General features: G+C 39.9%; 1 protein-coding gene across 1 annotated transcript in view; it reads right to left on the bottom strand.

Moving 5' to 3' along the window:
- UBA6 (ubiquitin like modifier activating enzyme 6) overlaps positions 1-15,732 on the bottom strand; it is a 76,376-nt gene extending 60,644 nt beyond the window's left edge. Inside the window, exons 1-2 of the mRNA XM_056111301.1 lie at positions 15,640-15,732; positions 11,975-12,037 (exon numbers count right to left, since the gene is read on the bottom strand). Of these exons, the coding sequence (XP_055967276.1) occupies positions 11,975-12,037; positions 15,640-15,710 (134 nt within the window). The 5' untranslated portion in view covers positions 15,711-15,732. The remainder of the gene's footprint in view (positions 1-11,974; positions 12,038-15,639) is intronic.
- Positions 15,733-24,727: the final 8,995 nt, after the last annotated feature.

Raw genomic sequence — 24,727 nt, 5'->3', positions numbered from 1 at the left:
GCCAACACGGCCGACCCGAGTTCGATTCCTCCACCCCTCTTGGAGAGCCCGGCAAGCTACCCAGAGTATCTCGCCTGCACGGCAGAGCTACCAGTGCCTGGCAAGCTACCCGTGACGTACTCGATATGCCAAACACAGTAACAACAAGTCTCAAGATGGAGACGTTACTGGGCCCTCTCGAGCATATCGATGAACAACGGGAGGACAGTGACAGTGAAACACCATCCCAAATATCAATACACAGTACTTCCATCATTTTTCTGATTTTATTATTCCTTTATGACTTAAAGATTACTCTGAAACATATCTTTAAATCTCCTAAGGGATGGTTACACAAGTTTCTAGTTCTCTTCTGTGTTGATATCTTACTTAAATGCACTGCAAAAGAACATTATAACTGATTTCATTCTACTATTCGAGATTTTCTTTGGCAATTTTATGTGTTCTACATGATCTTGAAAAGTATGTACACTATAGTTGTACAGTGAATTTTACATGTGCATTAATTTCAATAATCATGTTGATATACTTCCTGATTTGTTTGTTCTCCTACTTCAAAAACCTGAGCTCAATTATTTTCCCCATTCTTACATACATTTCCCCCTTTCTTACAGAAATTATTCTTTCTTTCTTACAAAAATATTAATACTGGAGGCAAGATTCTAATCTGTCAACCAGCCTTAGCATTTGTACGCTGAAGCACCATGCAGTATAGCATGAAGGCTACTAATCAAAGTCACAATTGACAAAAGCTTAGAGGAGGAAGAAGAAAATCAGTTTCTTTAATTTTTCCCTAGCCCCACATTCCTATTCCCCATGAATAGCAACTCTAATTCCTCTAGTACTTCTCAGTAACATATATATATATATACACTTCTGTTTTATGCATAATCTTTTAAAAAATTTCTTATTTTTTATTTTATTCTTATTTTGGCTTACGCCCAAGGATGGTCAGGGTTACTCCTGGCTCTGCACTCAGAAATTATTATTCCTGGTGTTGCTTGGGGGACCATACGGGATGCTGGACATCGAACCCGAGTCGGCTACATGCAAGGCTACATGCAAGGCCCTCCCCACTGTACTATCACTCCAGCACCCATATTTCTTAGTTTTTAGGTCCTTACCAGGATAGCTCAGGATACTACTGACTCTGGGCTGCTCGCAGAGGAATCTTGTGGCACTTGGGATTGAACTTGGCCTTCACACAAGGAAAGCATGCACTCCGCACATTTTCTCTCTCCAGCACCAAGATGAGTGAGCTTTCTAAGTCCAAATATGGTCACATCGTTATTTATCCTATCTAAAGATATTTCCCTTACAGAAAGCTAGATTCATTTTTGTCATAAGTTCATTCATAATCAAGTCCCTGGTTAGCTCGAGATTAATTATTTCACCAAATTCCATGGGTACAAAAGGCCTTTCCGTTCTCCAAATGTGGTGTGTTCTTCTCTTTGACTGTTAAGACCTTCCTCCCTCAATACTTTATTTCCCAGTAACTGATATTTATATTTCAGTCTTCATTTAATATATCCATTTCTTCTGATTTTTCTATTCCTTCACAAAAAAGTTATCTTTCATATATTCATGACACCTTCTAGTTATTAATCTATTAGGAGGTTCACATTGCGTATTTCCATCTTCTTCTATTTCTCCTACGATACTGTAGACTAAGGAATCTGCAGGGCCTTTGCCTTGGCTATTTGCTATCGAAGAGTCTGGCATACTGTAGACATACAAAGCAAACTACTGAACTAATGAAGAAATGAGCTGGTCCAAAAGAACACAAATAATGTGTTCCATGCTCTAGTAAGCACAGGACATGAGAAGTGAATAGTTTTAAGAATTATGTTAAAATTTAAGACCGATGTTCAAGAACTATGTTAAGGATGACAAAGACACACACAGAATGAAAAGAATCAAAAGAATCAGAGAAATATGAACCCAGGTTTCTAAAGTATCAAAAAACCTCAGATTTTCATCAGTCATCTAAATCATGTGTTCACCAAAGGAGGGGTACTAAATAAGTGCCAAAGAATGCTAATATGCCTGGTGTTTTGGAATTAACTGATATTTAGTCTTTTAAAGTTCATTGTGTTAGTAAATGGTTAAGATGGTATTTACAAAGCCGAGAGTAACAATATCAAGTGCAGCACTACCACAGAGCATATAATTCTATTAATGATACTCAACATTTAAGTGAATGTAGTGGATAAAAGAAATAATCAAGGATTTCTACTCTACTTTTAGAAATCACTATTATAAGAGATTTTCTCTTCTATGAAGGTAAATTATCTCCCTAGAGTTTTCATTACTAAATCCTAATTTACCTCCTTGGGGCCATAGGGAACTCGGCTAAGCCCTCTTCGATGTGACAGCCCTCCATACATTTGAAGATGGCATTCGGGTTCCAGATTCTTCTTTCTCCAGGCTAAACATCTCCAGTTCCTTAAACAATTCCAAACATTACATCATTTTGAGTCCCCCTAGGCACTCTGATTACTTTCTTCTGGATGTACTTCAGTTATCTTTGTCATGCATTCGTAAATTCATTCAAATTTCTATTTCAAGCCAGGCAGAGCAACAACCCATGTAAAGGTATTATGAATAAAATTATAGACTGATTATCCCTGGTGAACATCAACTCAAAGATCCTCAACAAAATTTGGGTGAGTCAAGTTCAACCATTTATCGATACACCATGATCAGGTAGAATTTATTCCAGGGGTGAAAGGATAGTTTAGTATATGCAAATCAGTTCTTATATCATACCAACAAAAGGAAAGATAGAGGATTATATCAACTGATGCAGATAAAATCTTCTGATAAGAATCAACATCAATCCCTAATAAAAAGTGTCAATAGGATCAGAGAGCTAATACAAGGGGTAAAGGTTTTGACTCACATCTGGCCAACCCTCATTTGATCCCAGCACTACATATGGTCCCTTGAGCACCACTAGAAATAATCTCTGAGCACATAGCCAGGAGTATGTCCCGAGAACAGGTGGATGTGCTCTACTTCTCCAGAACAGAAAAAAAAAAAAAACAACCAACCAAAACCCCACCAATAAAGCCCATCAACAAAACAGAGACAGAAGAATGTATCTGAAGATCGTAACAGCCACCTATAACAAACCCACATCCCAACATCATATTCCACAGTGAAAACCTGCAAATCTCTCTGAACGCAGGTACAGGACTAGAATCTCACTTTATATAATCAATAGTTTTGAAAATCCTTGCCACAGCAATTAGGCAGTAACAAGAAATCAAAGGAATCCTAATAGAAAAAGCGGGTGTCCTAATTAAAAAAGAAGTTAAACTTTCATTTTCAAAAAGTTAAACTTTTAAATGACATGTATATAGAAGTCCTTAAGGACACACTATAAAACTCTTTAGAAAACAATAAACCAATACAACAGAGCAGCAGGCTACAAAAATCAATACACAAAAAATCTGTTGCATTTCTACATGCAAATAAAGAACTAGATGAGAAATCTCATAATAATGCTAACACCTGAACTGGAAGATTTCATGTTGAGTGAAGCAAGCCAGAAGAAGAAAGACAAACATAGGATAAGCTCACTTATCTGTGATATATAGAATACTGGGTGAGAAAATGTAGTAAAAAGGGGATGCCTAGATCACCCTTGACCACAGTGTTTAGAGAAGGGCAGAGAAGAAATCAAGGGGAGGGCTGGAGTGATAGCACAGCGGGTAGGGCATTTGCCTTGCACGTGGCCAACCCGGGTTTGATCCCTGGCATCCCATATGGTCCCCTGAGCTCTGCCAGGAGTAATTACTGAGTGCGGAGACAGGAGTAACCCCTGAGCATCACCGGTGTGAAAAACAAACAAACAAACAAAAAAACAAAAAAAAAAAGAAAAGAAATCAAGGGGGAGGAAGAAGAAAACTGGAAGTAAAAGGTGAACAGGCATCAGAGCTTCAGTTATACTGGTGATATGAATGAGCGGTACAGCCATAAATCCAAAACACACGCAGCAACACTGAAAACAAGAGATCTAAGCTGCAACCACGGAAACTTTGTCATGTGCTAGTCAAGCTGACAGAGGGGAATGGGCTTGGGGTTAGGGTGAAAAGGGAATATGGGAACACAGGTGGAGGAAAATTGACACTGGTGGTGGGATTAGTGATGAAATATTGTATGCAAAAAACTAAACTATCAATTACTTTGTAAATCATTGTCCTTTAAGAAAAAAATAAAGCCATGATAATAAAATCACGGTCACGGTCCTCCCGATGCTCATCAATTTGCTCGAGCGGGCCCAGTAACGTCTCCATTGTGAGACTTGTTGTTACTGTGTTTGGCATATCAAATACATCACGGGTAGCTTGCCAGGCTCTGCCGCGCGGGCGAGATACTCTCAGTAGCTTGCCGGGCTCTTCGAGAGGGGCGGAGGAATCAAACTCGGGTCAGCCATGTTGGCTGCTTGTAAGGCAAATGCCCTACCGGTGTGCTACCACTCCAGCCCGGCCAGAGTGATAGAATGGTGGGTAGGTGCTTGCCTTGCAAGTGGCTGTTCCCATGCTAATAAACATAAAATACCTAGAAATCAACTTAACACAGGATCTGAAACACACTGAAAACTATCAACGTAAGAGAAAAAAATTTTTAAAAAATTGTATGTTACTGGGGAACATAAAGTAACAAAATAAGAGACTAACACTCAAGAATAGCCGAGATTAGTACCAGGAATTTAACTCCATGGCTTGGAGGCCAACTACACATACTAGGGGAAAAGGGAGCTCAGATAAAGAAGGGAACACCAAATACAGGTGTTGGGAGGATCCTCCCAGGATGGAAGAAGCATGCGGAAAGTAGACTATATAAACATGATTGTCACCCATTGCCTCTTTTGTAAACCACAACACCCAATAAGAGAGAGAACAAAAGGGAATGCCCTGCCACAGAGGCAGGGTGGGATGGGGGGGATGGGGGGGGATGGGGGGTGGGAGGGATACTGGGATACATGGTGGTGGGAAATGGGCACCAGTGGAGTATAATTGAAACCCAAACACAAAAATGTGTAAGCTTGCAACTGTACCTCATGATGTCTCACTATTAAAAAAATTTTTAATAAAAAAAAAATAAAATAAATTGTATGTTAGCTAGCTGGAATAATAAACACTGTCAAAATAACTATCTTCCCAAAGCATTTTTTATATATATATATATTTGCTCGAGTGGGCCCAGTAACGTCTCCATTGGAGACTTTGTTGTTACTGTGTCTGGCATATCGAATAGGTCACGGGGAGCTTGCCAGGCTCTGCCGTGCGGGCGAGATACTCTCGGTAGCTTGCCGGGCTCTCCGAGAGGGGTGGAGGAATCAAACTCGGGTTGGCCATGTTGGCCGCTTGTAAGGCGAACGCCCTACCCGCTGTGCTATCGCTCCAGCCCAATATATATATATTGAATATATATGAATATTGTATATATATATGAATATATATTGAATATATATATGAATATATATATTGAATATATATGAATATATATATATATTCAATGCAATTCCTATCACAATTCTAATAACTGGAGCCAAAGACTCTGGGAGTTAAGGTATTTACTTTGCATTGTAGCTGACCCCAGTTCAATCTGTAGCATTCCCGGGAGTGATTGCTAAGCCTGGAGCTAGGACTAAGCCCTGAGCACAGTCGGATGTGACCCAACTCCCCACCCTTCACTACTGGCAAATAAAATTCTAATGATACAGAATGAACTCTAAGTCTTTAAGTACTTAAAACAAAATTTATTAATATTTTACGTTAATAAATTATATTAATACTATATTGTATATTATGTTGTATTAATATAATATACAATTATATTAATACAATATTAGTATTTATATTAATATATTCCATAAAATACAATTTATTAATATAAATATGTTTATATTAATATATTCCACACAAATCCACGCGGGTTCCGGGGCCGAGATCTCCCAGCCTACTCGAATTGGAGTTGAGCATCCTCCACCCAGATCCTCCAAATTCCAGTAGGCGGGGGTCACACCCACCACCTGGCCCCCTGGCGCCGTGTAATCCCATCAACGGCCAAGACTCAGAGACTATAAAATCGGGACATCTTTTTATGACATCTTATTATCTCATTCCTACTTTGGACAAACTTGCAGGCTATCGAATGTAGCCTGCCCACAGGGCAGAGTCTGGCAAACTCCCCGTGGCATACCAAATATGCCAAATACCAGTAACAATGATGGGTCTCATTCTCCTAAAGAGCCTTGAATATAGTCTCAGGGTTAGGATGAAAGAGACGTTACTGGGGCCTGCTCGAGGCAATCGACGAATAACAGGATGATGAAATAAAAAAAATGAAATTAACATATTATATTAATACAATATGTTTGTATAGAATCATAAAGCTCTCATAAGTCAAAAATATTCTAAGAAAAAAAGAATATGGGCGATACTGCTTGTCCTAACTTTAAATGGTACTATAATGATTTAATATTCAGTGTGATACTAAATTAAAGCGGATTCTCAGAGCCGGAGTGATAGTACAGTGGGCAGGGGCCAAGCTGGGTTCTATCCCTGGCACCACGAATGGTCCCCTATGATCCCTGATACTTCTTATCCATGATCTAAGTGGGAAAGCCAAAATCTCCAGAGCCAGAAGCAACCCTGACGTTCCCATTTCAGGATAAAATGCCTGAAACCAACAACTGCTGGGTGTGACCCCCAAACAAAAATAAATTAACAGGGGTTAAGGTATTTATTATACCCTCAGATTTATAGGCAGTTAATTTATGATAAAGGAGTTAGGTGCATGAAGTGGAGCAAGCAAGTAGAACAGGGAAAACTGTACAGACACATGTTTTTAATAAAAGAAACAGGAGCTGCATCTCACAATTTACACAAACATTCACTCAAGTGGATTACAGACTTAAAGAACAGACTAGAACCCATGAAAAACACCGAAGTAAACATAGAAGGAACTTTCCAGGATATAAACCTCAGAAGGGTGTTTAATGATTTGACTCCCTTAGAAATGTAACAAAACCAAAAGTAAACAAATGGGATTACATTAAATTAAAAAGGTTCTACATGGCAAAGAAATTCAGCAAAAATAAGACACTCTACTGAATGGGAGAAAATATTTGCACAACTATAGATAAAGGACTAATATCAAGATATGCAAAACACCCACAAAGTTCAACAACAACAACATATTATCACACCAAAAAATGGGGAAAGGTAGGACTGGAGAAAGAGTACATTAGGAAGGGCACTTGCCTTGCACATGGCCAGCCCAGGTTTAATCTCCAGTAACCCTGTGATTCCCAGAGCATTATCAGGAGTAATGATCAAGAACTGAGCCAGAAGTAAACCCCGAGCATCACTAGGTATGGCCCCGAAACAAACTAAAAAATGGGGGAGAGCAGATGAATTGACATTTTCCTAAAGAGGACATACAAACAGCCAGGAAGTATATGAAAAAGTCTTTATTGTCACTTTATCAAGGAAAGGCAAGTGAAAAAAAAAAGTATCTTTTCACACCAGTGAGAATGTCCTACAAAGAGACTAGACCATCAGTTGGAGGGGATAGGGTGAAAAAGAAACCTTCTTTCACTATTGGTGAGAATGGTTCAACCTCTAGGTTAAGTATTACATATATCTCTCTAAAAAGAACAGAACTCCATAAAACCCAGTAATTCCACTGGTTGGCTTCTATTCCCCAAATACAAAAGCATTAATTCAAAAAGATATATGAACACTTATGTTCACTGCAGTGCTTAGTTCAACAGTCAGGATATGGAAATAACCCAAACGTTCAATGACAGATAGATGAATAAATAAGTTGTGGTACAGATAAACACAATAAAATACCACACAATTAAAAGACAAAATCATGTCTGCTCATTGAAAATTACATGAATTAACGGGTATCATGTTAAGTGAAATGAGTCAGCGGAAGGACAAGTATCAGATGGTCTTACTTATCTGTGACATTCAGAGAAACAGAACAAGAGAATAGACAGTACAAAGTAATAACAGATCCATAGCCTTGGATTACAAAACTTAGATTATCAATTTTTGGGTGATGTGGAGGGCAGCGAATGAAGAGGAAGACTAGAAGGAACATAAGGACTCTGGTGGAGGGTGTTAGGAACTCTGGTTGTGGTAGAGTGTAGTAACTATGTCAAAACCATAAATGTAAAACATAAAACACAACATAAATGTGAAGCCATAATAAGACATAAAACTACTTTAATCAAGTTACTTACATAAAAATAATAATCTTTCTTTAAAAAGGTAAAGCAGTCTAGACTCAAAAAAGGGAAGAGTATAGAAAAAAACCCTCTAGAACATATACATACATAACATAAACATAAGATTTCCACTTCTCTTTTAACAATAAAACCAGACAACATAAATGAAACAGTAGATTGTAGACACTGGACAACAGGCAACGCAAGACAATAAGAAAAGAGCAACAAGGGATATAAGTCTTATGAATGTCTTAACTACTACCTGGAGTTTCCAGACTGTAGTGCAGAAAAGAAAATGCAAACAAGAGTCTTGCTCTCTCCTTGAATTGAAGATAATAATGTCATTTCAAGGAGACAAGGAATTGTAAGTAAAGGCACTCCACAAGAGGTCTTGAGAGGGTCTTTGATCCACCACTGTCCGGTATTCCCCTGCCACCCACCCTTCCGGTGGTAACTTACTGCTGAAGACTTGTCAGTTTCTGTTGCCTATGGGTGTTCATCCCCTTCAATGATTCTTTTTATATCTTGCATGTTGGATTATTCTGTCTGTCCCTCTAACAAATTTCACTCAGCATGAGACTCTCCAGACCCATCCATGCAACAGCAAATTTTATTTGTTTTCTTAAAGCCGAGTAGTATTCTATTGTGCATATGTACCATAGTTTCTTTATCCAGTCATCTGTTTTTCACTTGGGTTTTTTCCAGATTTTGGCTATTGTGAACATTAACAGTACAAATATTTTATCTGAAAGTTCTTGGCCCTTGGTGCAGATGCTCAAAAGTGAAATTGCTGAGTCATACAGAAGTTTGATTCCCAGTATTCTGAGAAATGTCTATACTTTTTTCTAAAAAGGTTGAAATAGTCAATATTTCAACCAGCAACAAATGCCGGTCCCTTTCCCCCTCATCAAAATCAGCACTGGTTGTTTTTCTGATGTGTGCCAGTCTCACTGATAGGAGATGATATCTTATTGTTCTGATTTGGATTTTCTTGAGAAGATATGCAGAGCATTTTTTTCAAATACCTTTAGGCCATTTGTATTTCTTCTTTGATCAGGTTTCTATTCATCCCCCACTCCCATTTTTGATGAGGTTGGTTGTCTTTTCTTGTAGTGTTCTAGTAGAGCTTTATATATCTTGGACACCAGTCCTTTATCCTATGAGTGGTATGCAAATATTCACTCCCAGTACATGGGCTGTCTTTTTATTCTCGTCATCAGTCCTTCATGGTGCAAAAGGTTCTTAGTTTGATACAGTTCTATTTGTTATCATTGTTTCATCTGCTTTGTAATGAAGTGTTCTATGTTTTCTCAATGTAATTTATCCAGGTCTTATATCAGGTCTTTAATCCATTTTAATTTGACTTGTGCATTTTGTCAGAGAAGGCCGGGGTCACTCCTGAGCACAGGCAGGGGTAGCTTCTGAAGAGCATCACCGGGTGTGTCCTCTCTCTTCCCTCCCTCCCCCACCACACAAAAAATCAACTGAAACAAATATAAAGCTTATAAAAGGCTTACAGAAACACTGAACCAAGTAAACAAGCTATCGAGAAGATGTTCAATATCAATAGTCATTAGAGAAATGAAAATTAAGATCAAAGTGTAATAGATCTCCCCCTTCTCCCACCAGAATGCCTAAAGACTGACCATGCCAGGTATGGAGTGAACATGTGGAACAACCTGAAACCTCAACAAACACTAATTTTAGGAATGTAAAATAATACATCAATAAAATAACACCTCTGGAAAACATTTTGACAACTTCTTAAGAGTGGAAAATAGACCTGCCAGAAACCCTAGTCATCTCTAGATATTTATCTGAAAAAAATTAAGGAATGTTTAACCTGATACATGTCTATGCTTATAGTAACCCTATTTGAAATGATCAGTCTATACATTACTATCAAGCAGATAAATCATAGTATAGCCTGTATAACAGAATACAACTCAGCCAATAAAAAGGAACTGATATGGTAATTTTGATGAATTTCAAAATCATTATACTGAGTGAAAGAAGTCAGATGAAAAGCTTAATACTGTATGATTCCTTTCACTATCTTTCATTTTTCAAATGATGAAGCAGGTTAGTGGTGAACTGAGGAAGTGGGAGCTGGCATGTGAAGGGATTAAAAAGGGACCCCGAGAAAATGTTTGGATGTGGGAATATAGTCTCGATATGAACTTATAATTGTATTGTAATTGTATTATATACACAAGTGGAAACATGTTAAATCAAACTTAATTTATTTTGGTAGGTGGGCTGGGACACACGCCTGGCTGGAACTTGGGGGTTGTTCCCAGCAGAGCTCAGGGGGACGGCGCAGTGCTGGGAATCAAAATGGGTTCAGGGGTCTGTAAGGCAAGGGCCTTGACCCCAGCACCTCTCCAGCTCCAAATCATACTTTAGAAATGGTTTCAAAGGTTCCTTTAGACAGCTGCCACCAGGGTGACTTACCCATGCAGCCCTGCTCTACCAATTCCAGACTAAAACTCCCAGGAGAGGTACACCAGGCTGCTAAAATTCATGGACACACGAGTCTGAAGGCTGAAAACTCCGGGGTATCCTCAAGAGGAGGAGGGGCGAAGTCCGCACCCTTGGCAGCCATACTGTTAGCCCACCACTGCAGTCGTACCAACGGCTCAACATCACCCCTTCACTAACAGTCTGGAGACACCAAGCCAGGAAAAAGTTTCCGGCACTTTTTGTGTCCAGGCTGAGAACCCCAGGGTCTTTTCAACTCACTGGCCCAGACCATGATCTTAAAGCAACTGCACCACACAGCTGCACACACAACAGCGTGACACGGCCAACTTCTCTACTGAAGTTCCAGCAGGAGCACACCAAATTGCAGGGGCAAGAACCATAAAAGACAACAAGACTTAATAAGTTGAATTAGCAACAAACAGCTCGGTAAATCCATAGACAAGGACTTAACTCTGTGGTGAGATATAACATTTTTCACATATTTTCTTTTACTGAATTATTTTTGATAATTCCTTTAGCCAACAAGCAATATAAATTATTGTGTGCCTGCTAAGGGAGCAGGTGTGGGGGGTGGTTTGATAAATGGGAACAATGGTGGAGAGAGGGTCACTTTGGTGGTGGGAAAGGTGTTCAAACACTGAAAGTCAGTATCAACTGTATTAATAACAACTTTGTAAACCATGGTGTTAAGGTATCTTATTTACAATTCCAACAATATACTTCCAACAATATACAGTATACTTCTGCATACAAAACTCCATACTTACACAGAACATGCAATATTATGAGATAACACTGACGTAAACGTATGTTCCTGAAATTACACTGACGTAAACATGTTCTAAATGCTACTGTATAACTAAAGTGAAACTCTTTTTCATGAGATACTAGAGTTATCAAGGATTTGATGTCCAAAAATAAGATACTACTCTAACTAAAGTGAAATGGATTGTACTATCAAGACATAAAATTGTCTAAAAACAACAGGTATAATTAGTGTAGATAGGAAAAATTCTTTATCATACCTTCTAAACCTGAAACAACTGAGATTTAAAGACGTTTAAACTTTCAGAATGTGAGGGTTATTGGGAAGGGGAAACACATACTGATTTTGAGAGAAATTTTTAGAACATATTTACTTCATTCTACACAGACCAGTCTTTTAAAAATAAACCACTCCATTAGTTGAGAACACTGATTAGGAAAAAATAAGTTTCAGTTTCATAAAGTTCTTACCTGTATAATGAATCATCGATCTCCACAGATTCTGCTGACATGACTGGCAAATTTGTATTTGTACTGAAAAAAAGAGAACATAACTTAGAAGGGCAAGTACTGTTATTCCATACTGACATTTTATAATGTAACATTCAATTATACATAGGATCATATTTACTAGTTATCAAAGGATTTTCAAACAAAACGTATCATCACTTATCACTTTAGACTTACAATTAGTGCTCATGACGTCATTCTACATACATTCTGACGCATGTATATTTTACAATTTTACAGTGTCTCTCAAGCTTACTCTAATAAATACTCTCCCTAAATAATCTCATTCCATTAACATAATTTACCGTATACTGACATCTAAACATATACTGACACCTATGTTTGACATCTCCTTTCTGAAGTCAAATGTATAAAATCAAACATGATTTTATGTATCTTCCAAAACAGCATCTACTATTTTCTAGCTAGTATCACACACATGACATCCAAGCAGAAGTCCAGGCCCAAACAGAATTCTTCCTCTTTACTCTTTCCAAGTCCTTTCCAGCTCAGATTCGGGTATGGTCACTTACTCATGCTCAGGCCAAAAATCTAGGGATCTTCTTCAACTTTTCTCATTTTCATCATCTGTGAGACCTGTGATCTTTACCTTCAAAAGAGATTTCAAGCCTGGGTCTGAGAGATCATACATCCATAAGGCACTTCGTCTTGCTTGTGGCAACTGGTGTTCAGTCTCTGACTCTGGCTAAGAGTAATCCCTCAGCACACCACCAGAAGTAAGCTCTGAGCACTGCCAGGTGTGGCCCAAACCTCCTCCACCCCAAACCCAAAAAAGAGATCTCAAACCTGATAACTTCTCATTATTTCAATTAGTACTATCTTATTCAAACCATCATCAGCTTACCCAACCTCCAAAGGTCCCCCAACCAGTTTATTTCTACTAATATTCTTTCTATTCAATTTATTCTCCTTAGTAACAGCTTAACTATTTGAGTATGTTTTAGGTTCTCTACACATGAAAATTCAAACACTTTACTATGCTTTAAAGGTTCTATGAGTTGACGTCAAACTCATAGTTTGAGTTAGCTTCAAACTCAATTCCCAACACTCTCGCCCTTAATCTTCAACTACACTGGTTACTGTTTTTTCTCATAATGCCTAACTTCAGTTTTTTTCACATTTGCTATTCTTGCTGCTTCAACATTTACTGTTCAGTCTCTGAATATATGACTCCTGTCATTCAAGTCTCTCAAAATACTGTTTCTTAAAAGATTATTATTCCTGGGGCGGGAGAGATAATACAGAGGGAAAGCACTTGCTTTGTACGCAGCTGACCCAGGTTCAATCCCTGGCATCCCATATGGTCCCTAGAGCACTTCCAGAAGTGATCCCAGAGCACAGAGCCAGGAGTAAGTCCTAAGTATAGCTAGGTTTCGCGCCCCAACAAACAAAAATTATCACTCATGATTACCCCTATAAATGCAGTGGTTCTCCATCTCAACTTAGGTTACTCCCTGACAAGCTATATTCAAGTCACTATTATCTGTCCTCAGTTTTAGAATGTATGACTCATAAAGAATTCACCACTATATTTGAAATTGTTGAAATACTACTTTGCAAGAATAATAAAAACAGCCACAATGATAACAGTAGAAGCAGCAGCAGCAAAAGCTAACACTGTCTATGACACAGGAAAGTGTTTAGATAGAATGACTCAAGCCTTACAAACTTATAAGAAGGCGTATTTGACCACTTCCACTGAACAGTGGTAAAAGACTAGGGTTAGAAGAAGAGGCCAGAAAGATGCTAAGTTGCCAAGAGAGCAGGTCAGACCAAGCTGTCTAGTTCTTCATCATGTAACACAACCTTCTACCTTTCATAGTGGGCAACAAGGACAAGAAAAGATCTATTAAATAAAAAAGTTAAATATACTGTGAGAAAAAGCATATTTATATAGGCTACAAGACCGACTGCAGTTCATGTTTTTCACAGCTCGGCACACTGAGAAGCTCTAAGAGGATAAATAATCATGGGGAAAGAGATGGCACCAGCTAGCAACAACCAGGCTGGGACGCTGCCTTGGAGCCACTGTGACAGCGGAGATGGTATCCTCCTGGCTAATTCATCCCAGATTCTGGCAAGTTTTAATTACCAGTCTCAGAGTTCTAAAAAATCACATGATGGCATGAAATTCAGCTTTGTAAAAAAATTTTTCTAGGCTAAGTAAGTTAAAGGATAATACAGGTCATCAAAATATTATCATTTATTTTACCAAACACCAGTATGATCAAATGTTACCAGTTCCTCTACAAAAACTCCTCACTGTAACTAAGAAAGCAAATCAGAAGATAACTGTGTACTAAGTCCAAGGTCCTTGAACTTTCCTTTGGATGTCAATCATGTGGAGAATTCAAAAAAATTTCTAGCATTTTCCTAATATTCCTAGTCACACAGTTGAAGCCAGACCACAAGTAGATCCAACTCATCTGAGGGTGGGGTCGACGCGGCAGAATTTTGAAGTGATCCCGGGCTGCTGTCAACTCTTTGAGAATCACTGTTCTTGGAAGACACACAATAAAAAAAAAAAAAGCACACAAAATCGCTATCTATCCCGTGCTTGGGCACTAAGAACAAAATGTGTCAACAAAATATCTTGTAATGCAGTTTTCTTATCCCTAGAATATTTACACTTGCTTTCTTGCTGGCAGGGAGGAAGAGCAACAGCAGGAGAAGAACGGGTGCGCTCCGGTGCAAAGTGAAAACTACTATTTAATTGTATTACCGCCACGTTTCAGAAAGTGCACTGGCTTGCTGGAGTTTACCTAGAGCCCTTGCTCTGGCCAGGTCTCCAGTAAAATTTTAAAAAGCTGCTTTAAAAAAAGGGAAAGGGGCGGCAGGTTGCAGCATCACAACTAAATCACATCACCAGGGTAATCTGGGGGACGGCGTGCAACATAACAGTGGTGTGAAATCTGCAGCAGGCACGGAGCTGGACCTGGGGGTTGGGGGGCGGGGGTCGGGGAGCCACAGGTTCACGGCCCCTCTCAGGCCGGCTCCGAGTCACACCCGGCCACCTGCAAGCAGCGTCGCCATACTGCAATCTCCTCCGGGTGGACACACGCGCGTGACACACGCCCACTTCCCGACCCAATTTCTCCAAAGTGCACGCACCATCCGTTCCGGCAGAATCGGAACACCAATTGGTAGGGACGACTGGTAAACTGCTCTCTCTTATAAATAAATAAACACGGGAAAACCACCCCAAAACTTGTAGTTCCAGCAGGGCCCCTCGGCACTTGCCCATTCATCACGTCCGAGTTCCCTCCGCTATCAGTTTCCCCTGGAAGGATCTCGGCGCAGGGGGGAGGCAAGCACCCACGCCGGGGGGGTGGGATGGGGTGGCGGGGCGGCTCTCCGGGAACCGGGAAACTCGCACCCGGACCAGGCCCACACTCCGGGCCCGGCTGCCGTCCGCTCTTCCCGGGCCCGCGACTTTCCGCCCGCCCCGGCCCGCGCGCACGCGGCCGCCACACCCACCGCGCGCGCCGACGCGCCTCCCGGGCCCCCCGGCGGTCGCGCGACCCCTGCCCGCTCGCCCGCCAGCCCGCACGGCGGAAGCTACCGCCGGGCCCCATCGCTTCTCCGCACTCGCTTCCGCGCCTCACCTAGCGGCCCCCCAGGAAGAGCAAGACGCCTCCGGCCCCGGAGTGGCGGTTACGCGGCGCGAACCCTCCATAGCAGCCCGGGGATGGCGCAGGGGCCGCGACGGGGAAGCGGGGCAGGGGGCGGGGCCACGGCGGGTCAAGGGCCGCCGGTGACGTCACAGGGCGGGGCCGAGGAGCGCGCAGGCCGACACGCTTCCCAGCAGCCCCCGGGCCGGCGCGGTTTCCGGGCCGGGCGGGGCCGCCCGGTGGTGATTGGCTGCGGGTGGCTGCGGAGGAGGACTTAGCTGAGCTCTGGGTCCAAGTGATGTAAAGCTGCAAAGTGATCCTGTGTCTGGTCCTGAGGAGGAGCACGTAGGGTCCCGTAAACCACATCAACCAGCAAAAGGATGGGATTGCGTCGCGAATACTAGTCACATTTGCAGCCTCAGATTTTCCGTGTGGGATTCTCAGACCCCAGTTTGCCCCGTTCACTCAGTAGGTGAGGGAATGGAACTTCTGCATATTAAATAACTTGATCCTACTCACAGATTAAATATGGAACACGTCTAAAGACCTCTTAGACATTAACTTCTCTTTCACCTTTCTTAGAAAAAATGCCAAGAATTAACGGGGAACACAATAAGGTTAGGATACGTCTGACATTCCAAGCAATAGTGTATGTGTGAAATGTAGAATTTTGAAAATTTGTCATACTGGGGCGGAGAGCTAATACAGCGGGGAGGGCGCTTGTCTTGGATGCACAGACTAGCACTCCATACGATATACCACATAGGCAGGAGTGACACCTGAGCACAGAACCAGGAGTAAGTCCCAAGCCCCGTTGAATGTAACCGCAAACAAGCAAAAATGCCGTACACTTTGTCTTCATAGCATTATCTGTAATGCAAAAGTTTTTTTTTCAGCAGAAGAAAGTATAATGACATATTAAGTGTACTCAGAAAGTCAGTCAGTCACAGTCCTCCCGTTGTTCATCGATTCTGCTGGAGCGGGCCCAGTAACGTCTCCATCATGAGACTTGTTGTTACTGTGTCTGGCATATCAAATACAACACGGGGAGCTTGCCAGGCTCTACCTGCGAAGGAGATACTCTCGGTAGCTTGCCGGGCTCTCCGAGAGGAGCGGAGGAATCGAACTCGGGTCGGCCATGTTGGCTGCGTGCAAGGTAAATGCCCTGCTGCTGTGCTATCGCTCTAGCCCTGTGAACACAAAAAATAAAAAGGCCCTCTCATTGTTCCTCGATTTGCTCGAGCGGGCCCAGTAACGTCTCCATTGGAGACTTTGTTGTTACTGTGTTTGGCATATCGAATATGTCAGGGGGAGCTTGCCAGGCCCTGCCGTGCGGGCGAGACACTCTCGGTTGGAGGAATCGAACTCGGGTCGGCCATGTTGGCTGCGTGCAAGGCAAAGGCCCTACCGCTGTGCTATGGCTCCAGCTCAGAAAAGTATGGTTTAACTTTTTACACCCTAAAAAACTCATGCTCGTATGCAAAGTTTGTAAATTTGATAATGTTAAGAACACTTGATGAACTATCATTCTCAAAACCGTTTTTTCATGTTTAATAGATTTTCATTTATTTTTATTGAATCACCATGAGATACAGTTGCAAGCTTTCATGTTCAAATTACAGTCATACAATGATCAAACACCCGTCCCTTCACCAGTGCACATTCCCCACCACCAATCTCCCCACTATACCACTCATATCCCATCCTCCTCCTGCCTCTATGGCAGACAATTTCTCCCATACTCTCTCTACTTATTTTTCTCCAAGTAACTGTGTAGGATTTAAACTTGATTCTTTTCTGTTGATAGTTGTGAGGGAGGGCGCTCAGAAGATGTAAGCAGGAGTTTGGTATCTCACTATCTTGGCCCACCAGACCCTTAGTTCTGTACAAGAACCTGAGGGTATAGTGCTGCTCAGGCTCTGCAGTGCTGGGGAATGCTGAAGCACCCTGGGTCATGCTGGGGCCTGCAGGACTACACCCACAGGTGCACATGTGTTTCTAGGACTGCTCAGAGCAGTGCTCAGGATACCATATGATGCTGCAAATTGAACCCTGGCCAGACAGTTTCTCTCCTCGTTGGTCATATTTTGTGTGAAATTAATGTTCTTTAAACTTTGAGTACAGTCAAGCTTCATAGCCCACAAAGTCTAAATCCAACAGAATTGTATTTCTGGAAACTTGTATCTGTGACTCATTTCAGGGAGGGATCCGCAATCCAGAAGAGTAATGGCGTACTTAAGCAAACAAAAGACAGGTTTATTATGGAGAGTTGGTCTACCGAACAGAGCTTACCTGAGGGCAGAGTTGGGGGGATCTTTGGGACTTTGGTGAGGGCAGCAGCACTCTGCTCGTAGACATGGTGTTGGAACAATGGATGAATGAAACCTTCGGTATTGTAAATCATAGTACCTCAATAAAAGTGTGAATTGGGGGAGAGTAGTAGTAACTCTAAGAGTATACCTTTTTTTTTAAGAGTATACCTTTTAAATTGCTTTTGTGTATTGTCCAAAAATATGCTGGTGTATTTACTATGATTTCTTCACTCTCTCTCCTTTTTGATCTGTTTTCTTCAGTCTCTTTTCCTTGTACTGCATTTATTGTCCCATGTATACATGAATGAATGTGCACATATTCTTCTCCTTGTTGTGTTTAGTTTAGGGTAGATAATTTGTTCCAGTTCTAGCTAATTTAAGAGGAAAAACTTAAGATTCTGGAAAAAAGGCACAATAAAAGCTATCCTTTCTGCTTTTAAGATTTAGAATGGGTACTGCTGTCTCCTAGTCTGAATGTACGGCCCTGGAGAAACAGAGAAAGGTGCTCAAAGCTCTTGAATTTAACAACTCTGCGTGCTTACCTCTGGCCTTCCTATAAGAAAATGGAAAAAAGACTACTCTTAGTGTCACGTTTCTGCTACTTATAGTAGAAAACATACTAACAGAAGAAAGAATGCATAATGCATAAATTAACAGTCCAGCACACACAAATATAATATTTATTATTTTTTTCTGTCTACAAAAGCAGTATATGTTCATTTAAAAAGTTGAAATTATAATAACTTACAAGAAAGTTATCACTCAAATAACATCAACACTTTTTGCATATCTTCATGTGTTAATATGCATGCACTTTATTATAATCTGCCTTTAAAAATTAGTCTATTTTAAAGTTGATTTTTAAAAACTTAATCATAAGAGCGAAATTGAAGGTGCTTTTTTTTTATTTTTTGATTTAGGCTCCACCTGGCAGTGGTGCTAAGGGATCATTCTCATAGTTGATTGGGGTCTATGTTGTGTTGGAAGATGGAATTCAAGATCTTTGCACGCAAAGCATGCACGAAAGCCCTTTGAGCCATTGGCCTCATAAACTGGAGATTTAAATTACTTAATTGTAATTAGAAATTGAGCTGAAGTATATTTTTTAATTAATTTTCTGTACAATTTCTAGTAATCAGAGAAACTCAAGGAACTGATTCTACATTTGAGATTAAGTAAACAGATGAAATTCTAAATATATTTAAACTGCCTAAAAAAATCTGTTTATGACTACCAAGTAAGTTTTACAACAGGGTCACTTCAAGAAAGTTCCTGGGACTGGAGCGGTAGTACAGTGAGTAGGGCCTTGCATATAGCTGACCCAAGTTCAGTCCCTGGCATGCCATATGATCCCCCAAGCACTGGCAGGAGTAATTCCTCAATGCAGAGCTAGGAGTAAAACATCGCTGGATATGACCCAAAAAAGACCAAAAAAAGAAAATTCCTAGTTTATTTTCACAGATTTATGCTCCCTTGAAGAAAAAGTAATATTCACTTTCCCACACACATGCAAATTTTTCAAAAAATTTTTGTACTGTATATCTATTCCATATACAGAAACAGAATGTATGCAGTATTTAATTTACTGCCATCCACTCATTTAATTTATCTGCTAAATTGAGTTGTGAGAGAAAACATAATTTCAAGCCAGCTTAAAGAAGTGGGGGGTAGGGGTTTCCTCCCAGTGGTGCTTGGGGGCCTAGAACTATTCCTGGTACTACAGATTAGGTGTATGGCCCAGAAGTACTAGGGTCTGCCAGAAGGAATACAACCAGTGTCATACTTGGCCGATCTTGGGGTGGACATTCAATGGGCCTTCATATGTAAGGTATGTGCTTCATATGTAAGTCCATTGTGCTCTCTCCCCAATCCCATAACCAGTTTCAGATACTAAAGAAATCAACCAAGATGTAATAGTTAATATCTGATAAAATACAATTAAATCTGCAACAGTTATCCTTTCTTACGTAGCAATCCTCATCTTCTTTATGATTAGAAATGGCATAAATGACTATAATGTCAAATTTTAAAACTCTCTTAAATGGTATGTCTTTAATTTGAAGCCACATCTGCTTTTTTTTTTTGCTATGAATTTCAGTGAAAAATTCTAATGTGCATTGCCATGAATGTAGTTCACTGGTAGAAATCTTGCCCTGCATGTGTGGAGCTATGGGTTTGATCCCTGATACTACATTAAGGGCCTAAAATACTGGGGGCTACAGAAATAGTATAGCGGGTAGGGTGCTTGACTTGCATGTGGCCAACCAGAGTTTGACCCCCAGCATAATATATGGTTCCCCGTGCAGTGCCAGGAGTAATTCCTGAGTGCAGAGCCAAGAGTAATCTCTAAGCATCACCAGGTGTGGTCCCCTTCTTCCCCCAAAAAAACAAATAAAAGCTTATCAAAAAACAAACAATTCTACAATTTTATGTCTTTTTGTGTTTTAAGTCATGGACCACAATATTCATATAATTATTTCTGAAATTTTTTTTTATTACATGTTGATCCTTAAGAACATTTCTGAATTTGTAAATGATTATTAAGCAAATTGCAACAGTCCAATTTCAATATTAACATTTTATACTTTTATCTAAATGAATATATATGATGTGATAAGATTTCTTGTAGATATATGAAATAAATTAGGAATTATTAACTATATGCTTTTTGTAATATGGGCTTTTTGGGAGTTTGGATTATAAGTCTCTCTTCTGGTGATGTTTTTAATTCATAAAATGTAATAATTTGAAATTAAAGAAATTCAACTGCATTAATAGAAATAGTTTTGCACATTGACCAAAAATGTTAAAGACCCCACATTAACATTTTAAATAGCCTTTTAGTTAATGTATCAAAAAATGCCTAAGACCATACCTAACTAGATCAGTTGCATGAGCGGGGAAGTAGGTATATAAGATCCATATACCTACAATTAATAAAACAAATTAATAAAACAAATATTTAATATACTTAATATAGCTTTTAGACTATGTTATACATGTTTGATGAAGAAAACAACTTTTTAGAAAAATAAAATTTGAAGAATTTTTTTTCTGAGTTTCTGCTAGATATTTTACAGTATGAAAATGCTACTCATACAGTAAACATGTCTGAAAAATTAGGTATGGAATTCATTAAGGAAGCAAGAAGTTTCCACTTGCTTTTCCCAAGGCACCTTTTTTTGTTTTGTTTTTGTTTTGGGGCTAGACCTAGTGATGTTTAGGGGCTACTCCTGGTCCTGTACTCAGAAATTGCTCCTGGTGGTTCTCAGGGGATCATCTGATATGCTAGGGATTGAACCCTCTGTACTATTTCTCTGACCCCTCAAGATACCTTTTAAAATAATCATTTAAAACTGTACCCTCAGAAAATTAGTAACCTTTAACCCAAATTCTATTTTGAAAACCTGTGTGTACATCTCTAGTCACAATAACCGAGGTATGGAATTAGCTCAGGGCCTAAGTGCCCACTTGATAAAAAATAATGTGGTAGATATAGATAATTGAATACTGCTCAGCTGTAAAAAAGGATGAAAATGTTGCCATTTGGGTTAACATGTATAGAAACTCAGGAGATTGTGCTAAGTGAAACCTTATGAAGGAGAGACTGAAAAGCTGGCACAGTGGGTAGGGCACTTGCTTTGCTCACAGTCTTTTATCCCTGGCATTTCATATGGTCCCTTGAGCCCACGAGGAGTGGTCCCTTGAGTACAGAGCCAGAGTAAGTCCTAAAAACTGCTGCAAAAAGAAAGATACATATTAAAAGATTTCACTAATATGTGAAGTTTAAATTAAAAACAAACAAACAAAAAAAAACAGCACATTTAGATGTGAAGAACATTTTGTTAATAACTAGTGGGAAAGGGGAGAGTGAAACCGGTAGAATGGTGGTGGATGAACATTATAGGTTTGGTTGTGATCATCGATTTGCTCGAGCCGGTCCAGTAATGTCTCCATCGTGAGACTTGTTGTTACTGTGTTTGGCATATCGAATATGTCACGGGTAGCTTGCCAGGCTTTTGCCTCATGGGCGAGATACTCTCAGTACCTTGCCGGGCTCTCCAAGAGGGGCGGAGGAATCGAACCCTGCTTGGCCATGTCGCCTGCGTGCAAGGCAAACACCCTACTGCTGTGCTATCACTCCTGGTTGTGATCATGAAACAGTTTTTGTAAACTGAGGTTACATGCAATACAGCTGAAACATAGCATATTACAAATACATTTTATTTCAAAAATTATTTTAAAATGAGTACACTAGATATGTGCTAACTTACTCTGTCTTCTTGCTCATGACCTAGAAAAGAGCTTCTTTCTCAGCCTCATTGCATTCTTTCCTCCCCTACCCACTTTGCAGGATCTGTAAGTAACACTAAGTTTGTGATTCCACTTCCTTTGTCTGAGTGTATTGAAACTGCCTTCAATGAAAGAAATTCACCCTCCACCCCAAAACTGCGATATTGTTGAGAATACTACCTGTGAACCATAATATCTTAGTAGGGTGCTTTCAGCTTCTTCATTCTGCATGTAATTACCTGCATATTCTTTTCTTTGGGAGTGCGGGCACACTTGGCAGTGCTCAGGGTTTACTCCTGGCTCTGAGATTAAGAGTCATTCCTGGCAGATGGGGGAAACTATATGGGGTGCCAGGGATCGAACCCAAGTTGACTCATGCAGGATAAGTGCCCTGTCTTCTGTATTTATTGCTCTAGCCCCAATTACCTACATGATAATTCAAAAATATCAGTTTCCACTTTCGAACATAATGTGTCATTTCTATTTTAAATCTGCAAGGAATAATTGTTAACATTTTAGGAATAAGCAGGTGATCAAGAGACTCAGAAATACTGACTTTTGTTTATGGTATTTATATTCCTTGTGGCAATCTAAGGGAACTGTAGAATCTTGGTTATCAGTGTATAAACCTTTATTTTTTTTTAATTTGCTTTTTGAGGTCACACCCGGCGATAAATAGGGGTTAACTCCTGGCTCTGAACTCAGGAATTACTCCTGGCGGTTCTCAGGGGACCATATGGGATGCTGGGAATCGAACCTGGGTTGGCCACGTGCAAGGCAAACGCCCTACCCTCTGTGCTATCCCTCCAGCCCCATACCTTTAAAGCAGACTTTGAGCATTATAGACTTTAAGTCTCCCATTTCAACTTCAGACTTAGGGCATAATTGATTAGTTATATGTATAATTTAGTGGAAAAGATACTTGAATCGACGAGTAGAAGGAAAGAGTTCAATAGTGACAAAAATAGGACCAATGGAGATAGAATTTTGAACTTAGTGTTGAATATGGGAGTAGAGGGGACCATACATCCTACTGAATACTATGCCTTAAAAAACTGAAAGTATGGGCCAGAGATACTGCTCAAATGATTGGAGTGCTTTTCTTGATCCCAGGTTTGATCCCTGATACCTCGTGTTTTTGGTGCTCACTGAGTTTTGTCAGGAATGGTTCCTAGAATTTAACACACTGCTGGGGAAGACTCCAGAAAAAAAAATGAAAAAGAACCACCAACTCCCCCCGCCAAAAAACACCTATAACAGTTATGAGATCCTTGGAAACTTCATATTTTATTTCTCTCTATGTCTCTTATTAATATAATTTTTTCATGCAAGGTCAGCACTCTACCACTGAGGTACAACACCAGTCTAATATAACAGTATTTACCTATTGTTTAAATGATGTTATATCATGGTAATTTTTCATAGGTCCGCTATATGCATTTCTTATTCAGTGAGTGTTAGTATCATCGTTTATTATTATTTGGTTTTGAGGCCATACCTGGTGGTTCCCAAGGCTTACTTCTGACTCTGCACTCAGGGATCACTCCAGGCAGGCTCAGGGGACCATACAGGATGCCAGAGATTTAAGCCACAGTCAGCTGCATGCCAGACAAGCTCCTTATGCACTCCAGCCCCATTCTGTGGGTATTACCAAGTTCCATTTTAGAAATCCTTTCCTATTATTCATGGACTGGAAGAATTAATATGATACTGTATGGATATATCACAGTGTGTCTTCTCTACTAAAACTGGTTTTCTGAATTGCTTTTAGAGTCATTTCTATAGTTCATTGCCACAAATTCTATAAACTATAGCCTAGAGAAATTTTCTAACCCATCTACAACTCTAATAATATAGAGGTATTTTGTAATCTGGAACAGGTAAAGAACTGTGTGTCTTGGCAGGCTGATGGAGTAGATGGAGCCAAATATTCCTGTTTTCAGTGCTTTGAAGACAAAGGAAAAAATTGGACCCACTGATTCTTTTAATTGTAAATAAAAGAACTGATATGATAGACATAGGGAAATACTATCTGTAATCTGTGTATTATTATGACATAAGATAGTAATTGCTGCTAAGCCCTTTTGAAAAATACAAAACAAGACAATATAAAATATAAAACAGGACAAAATAAAATTCTAAAATATTTGAGGTAAAGACTATATTATCCAGGTTTCTTAGCTTGCTCCTTGACACCTTTCTGCTGCAGACTATGGTCTTTTTAAATGTCTGTACATTATTATAGAAGAGGAAAATGATAAGAAATCCATATAATGTAGTATGGCTCAGAAACATAAGATATTAATTCATAAGATTAAGGTGGAAATATCCCATTATAATTGAGCCTCTGGCAATATGATCTCTAAAGGAAAAGGAAAGATAATATTAAACTTTTGAACATAACTATGCTGCAAATTTTGTGTTTGTGATTTCCAGATAGGAAAATTCCTTACATAACTTTCTATGAAGCCCATCAA

This window comes from Sorex fumeus, unplaced genomic scaffold (assembly GCF_029834395.1).
Source record: "Sorex fumeus unplaced genomic scaffold, SorFum_2.1 ptg000013l, whole genome shotgun sequence".
Taxonomy (NCBI): domain Eukaryota; kingdom Metazoa; phylum Chordata; class Mammalia; order Eulipotyphla; family Soricidae; genus Sorex; species Sorex fumeus.
This window is presented reverse-complemented; position numbering and strand designations above follow the sequence as displayed.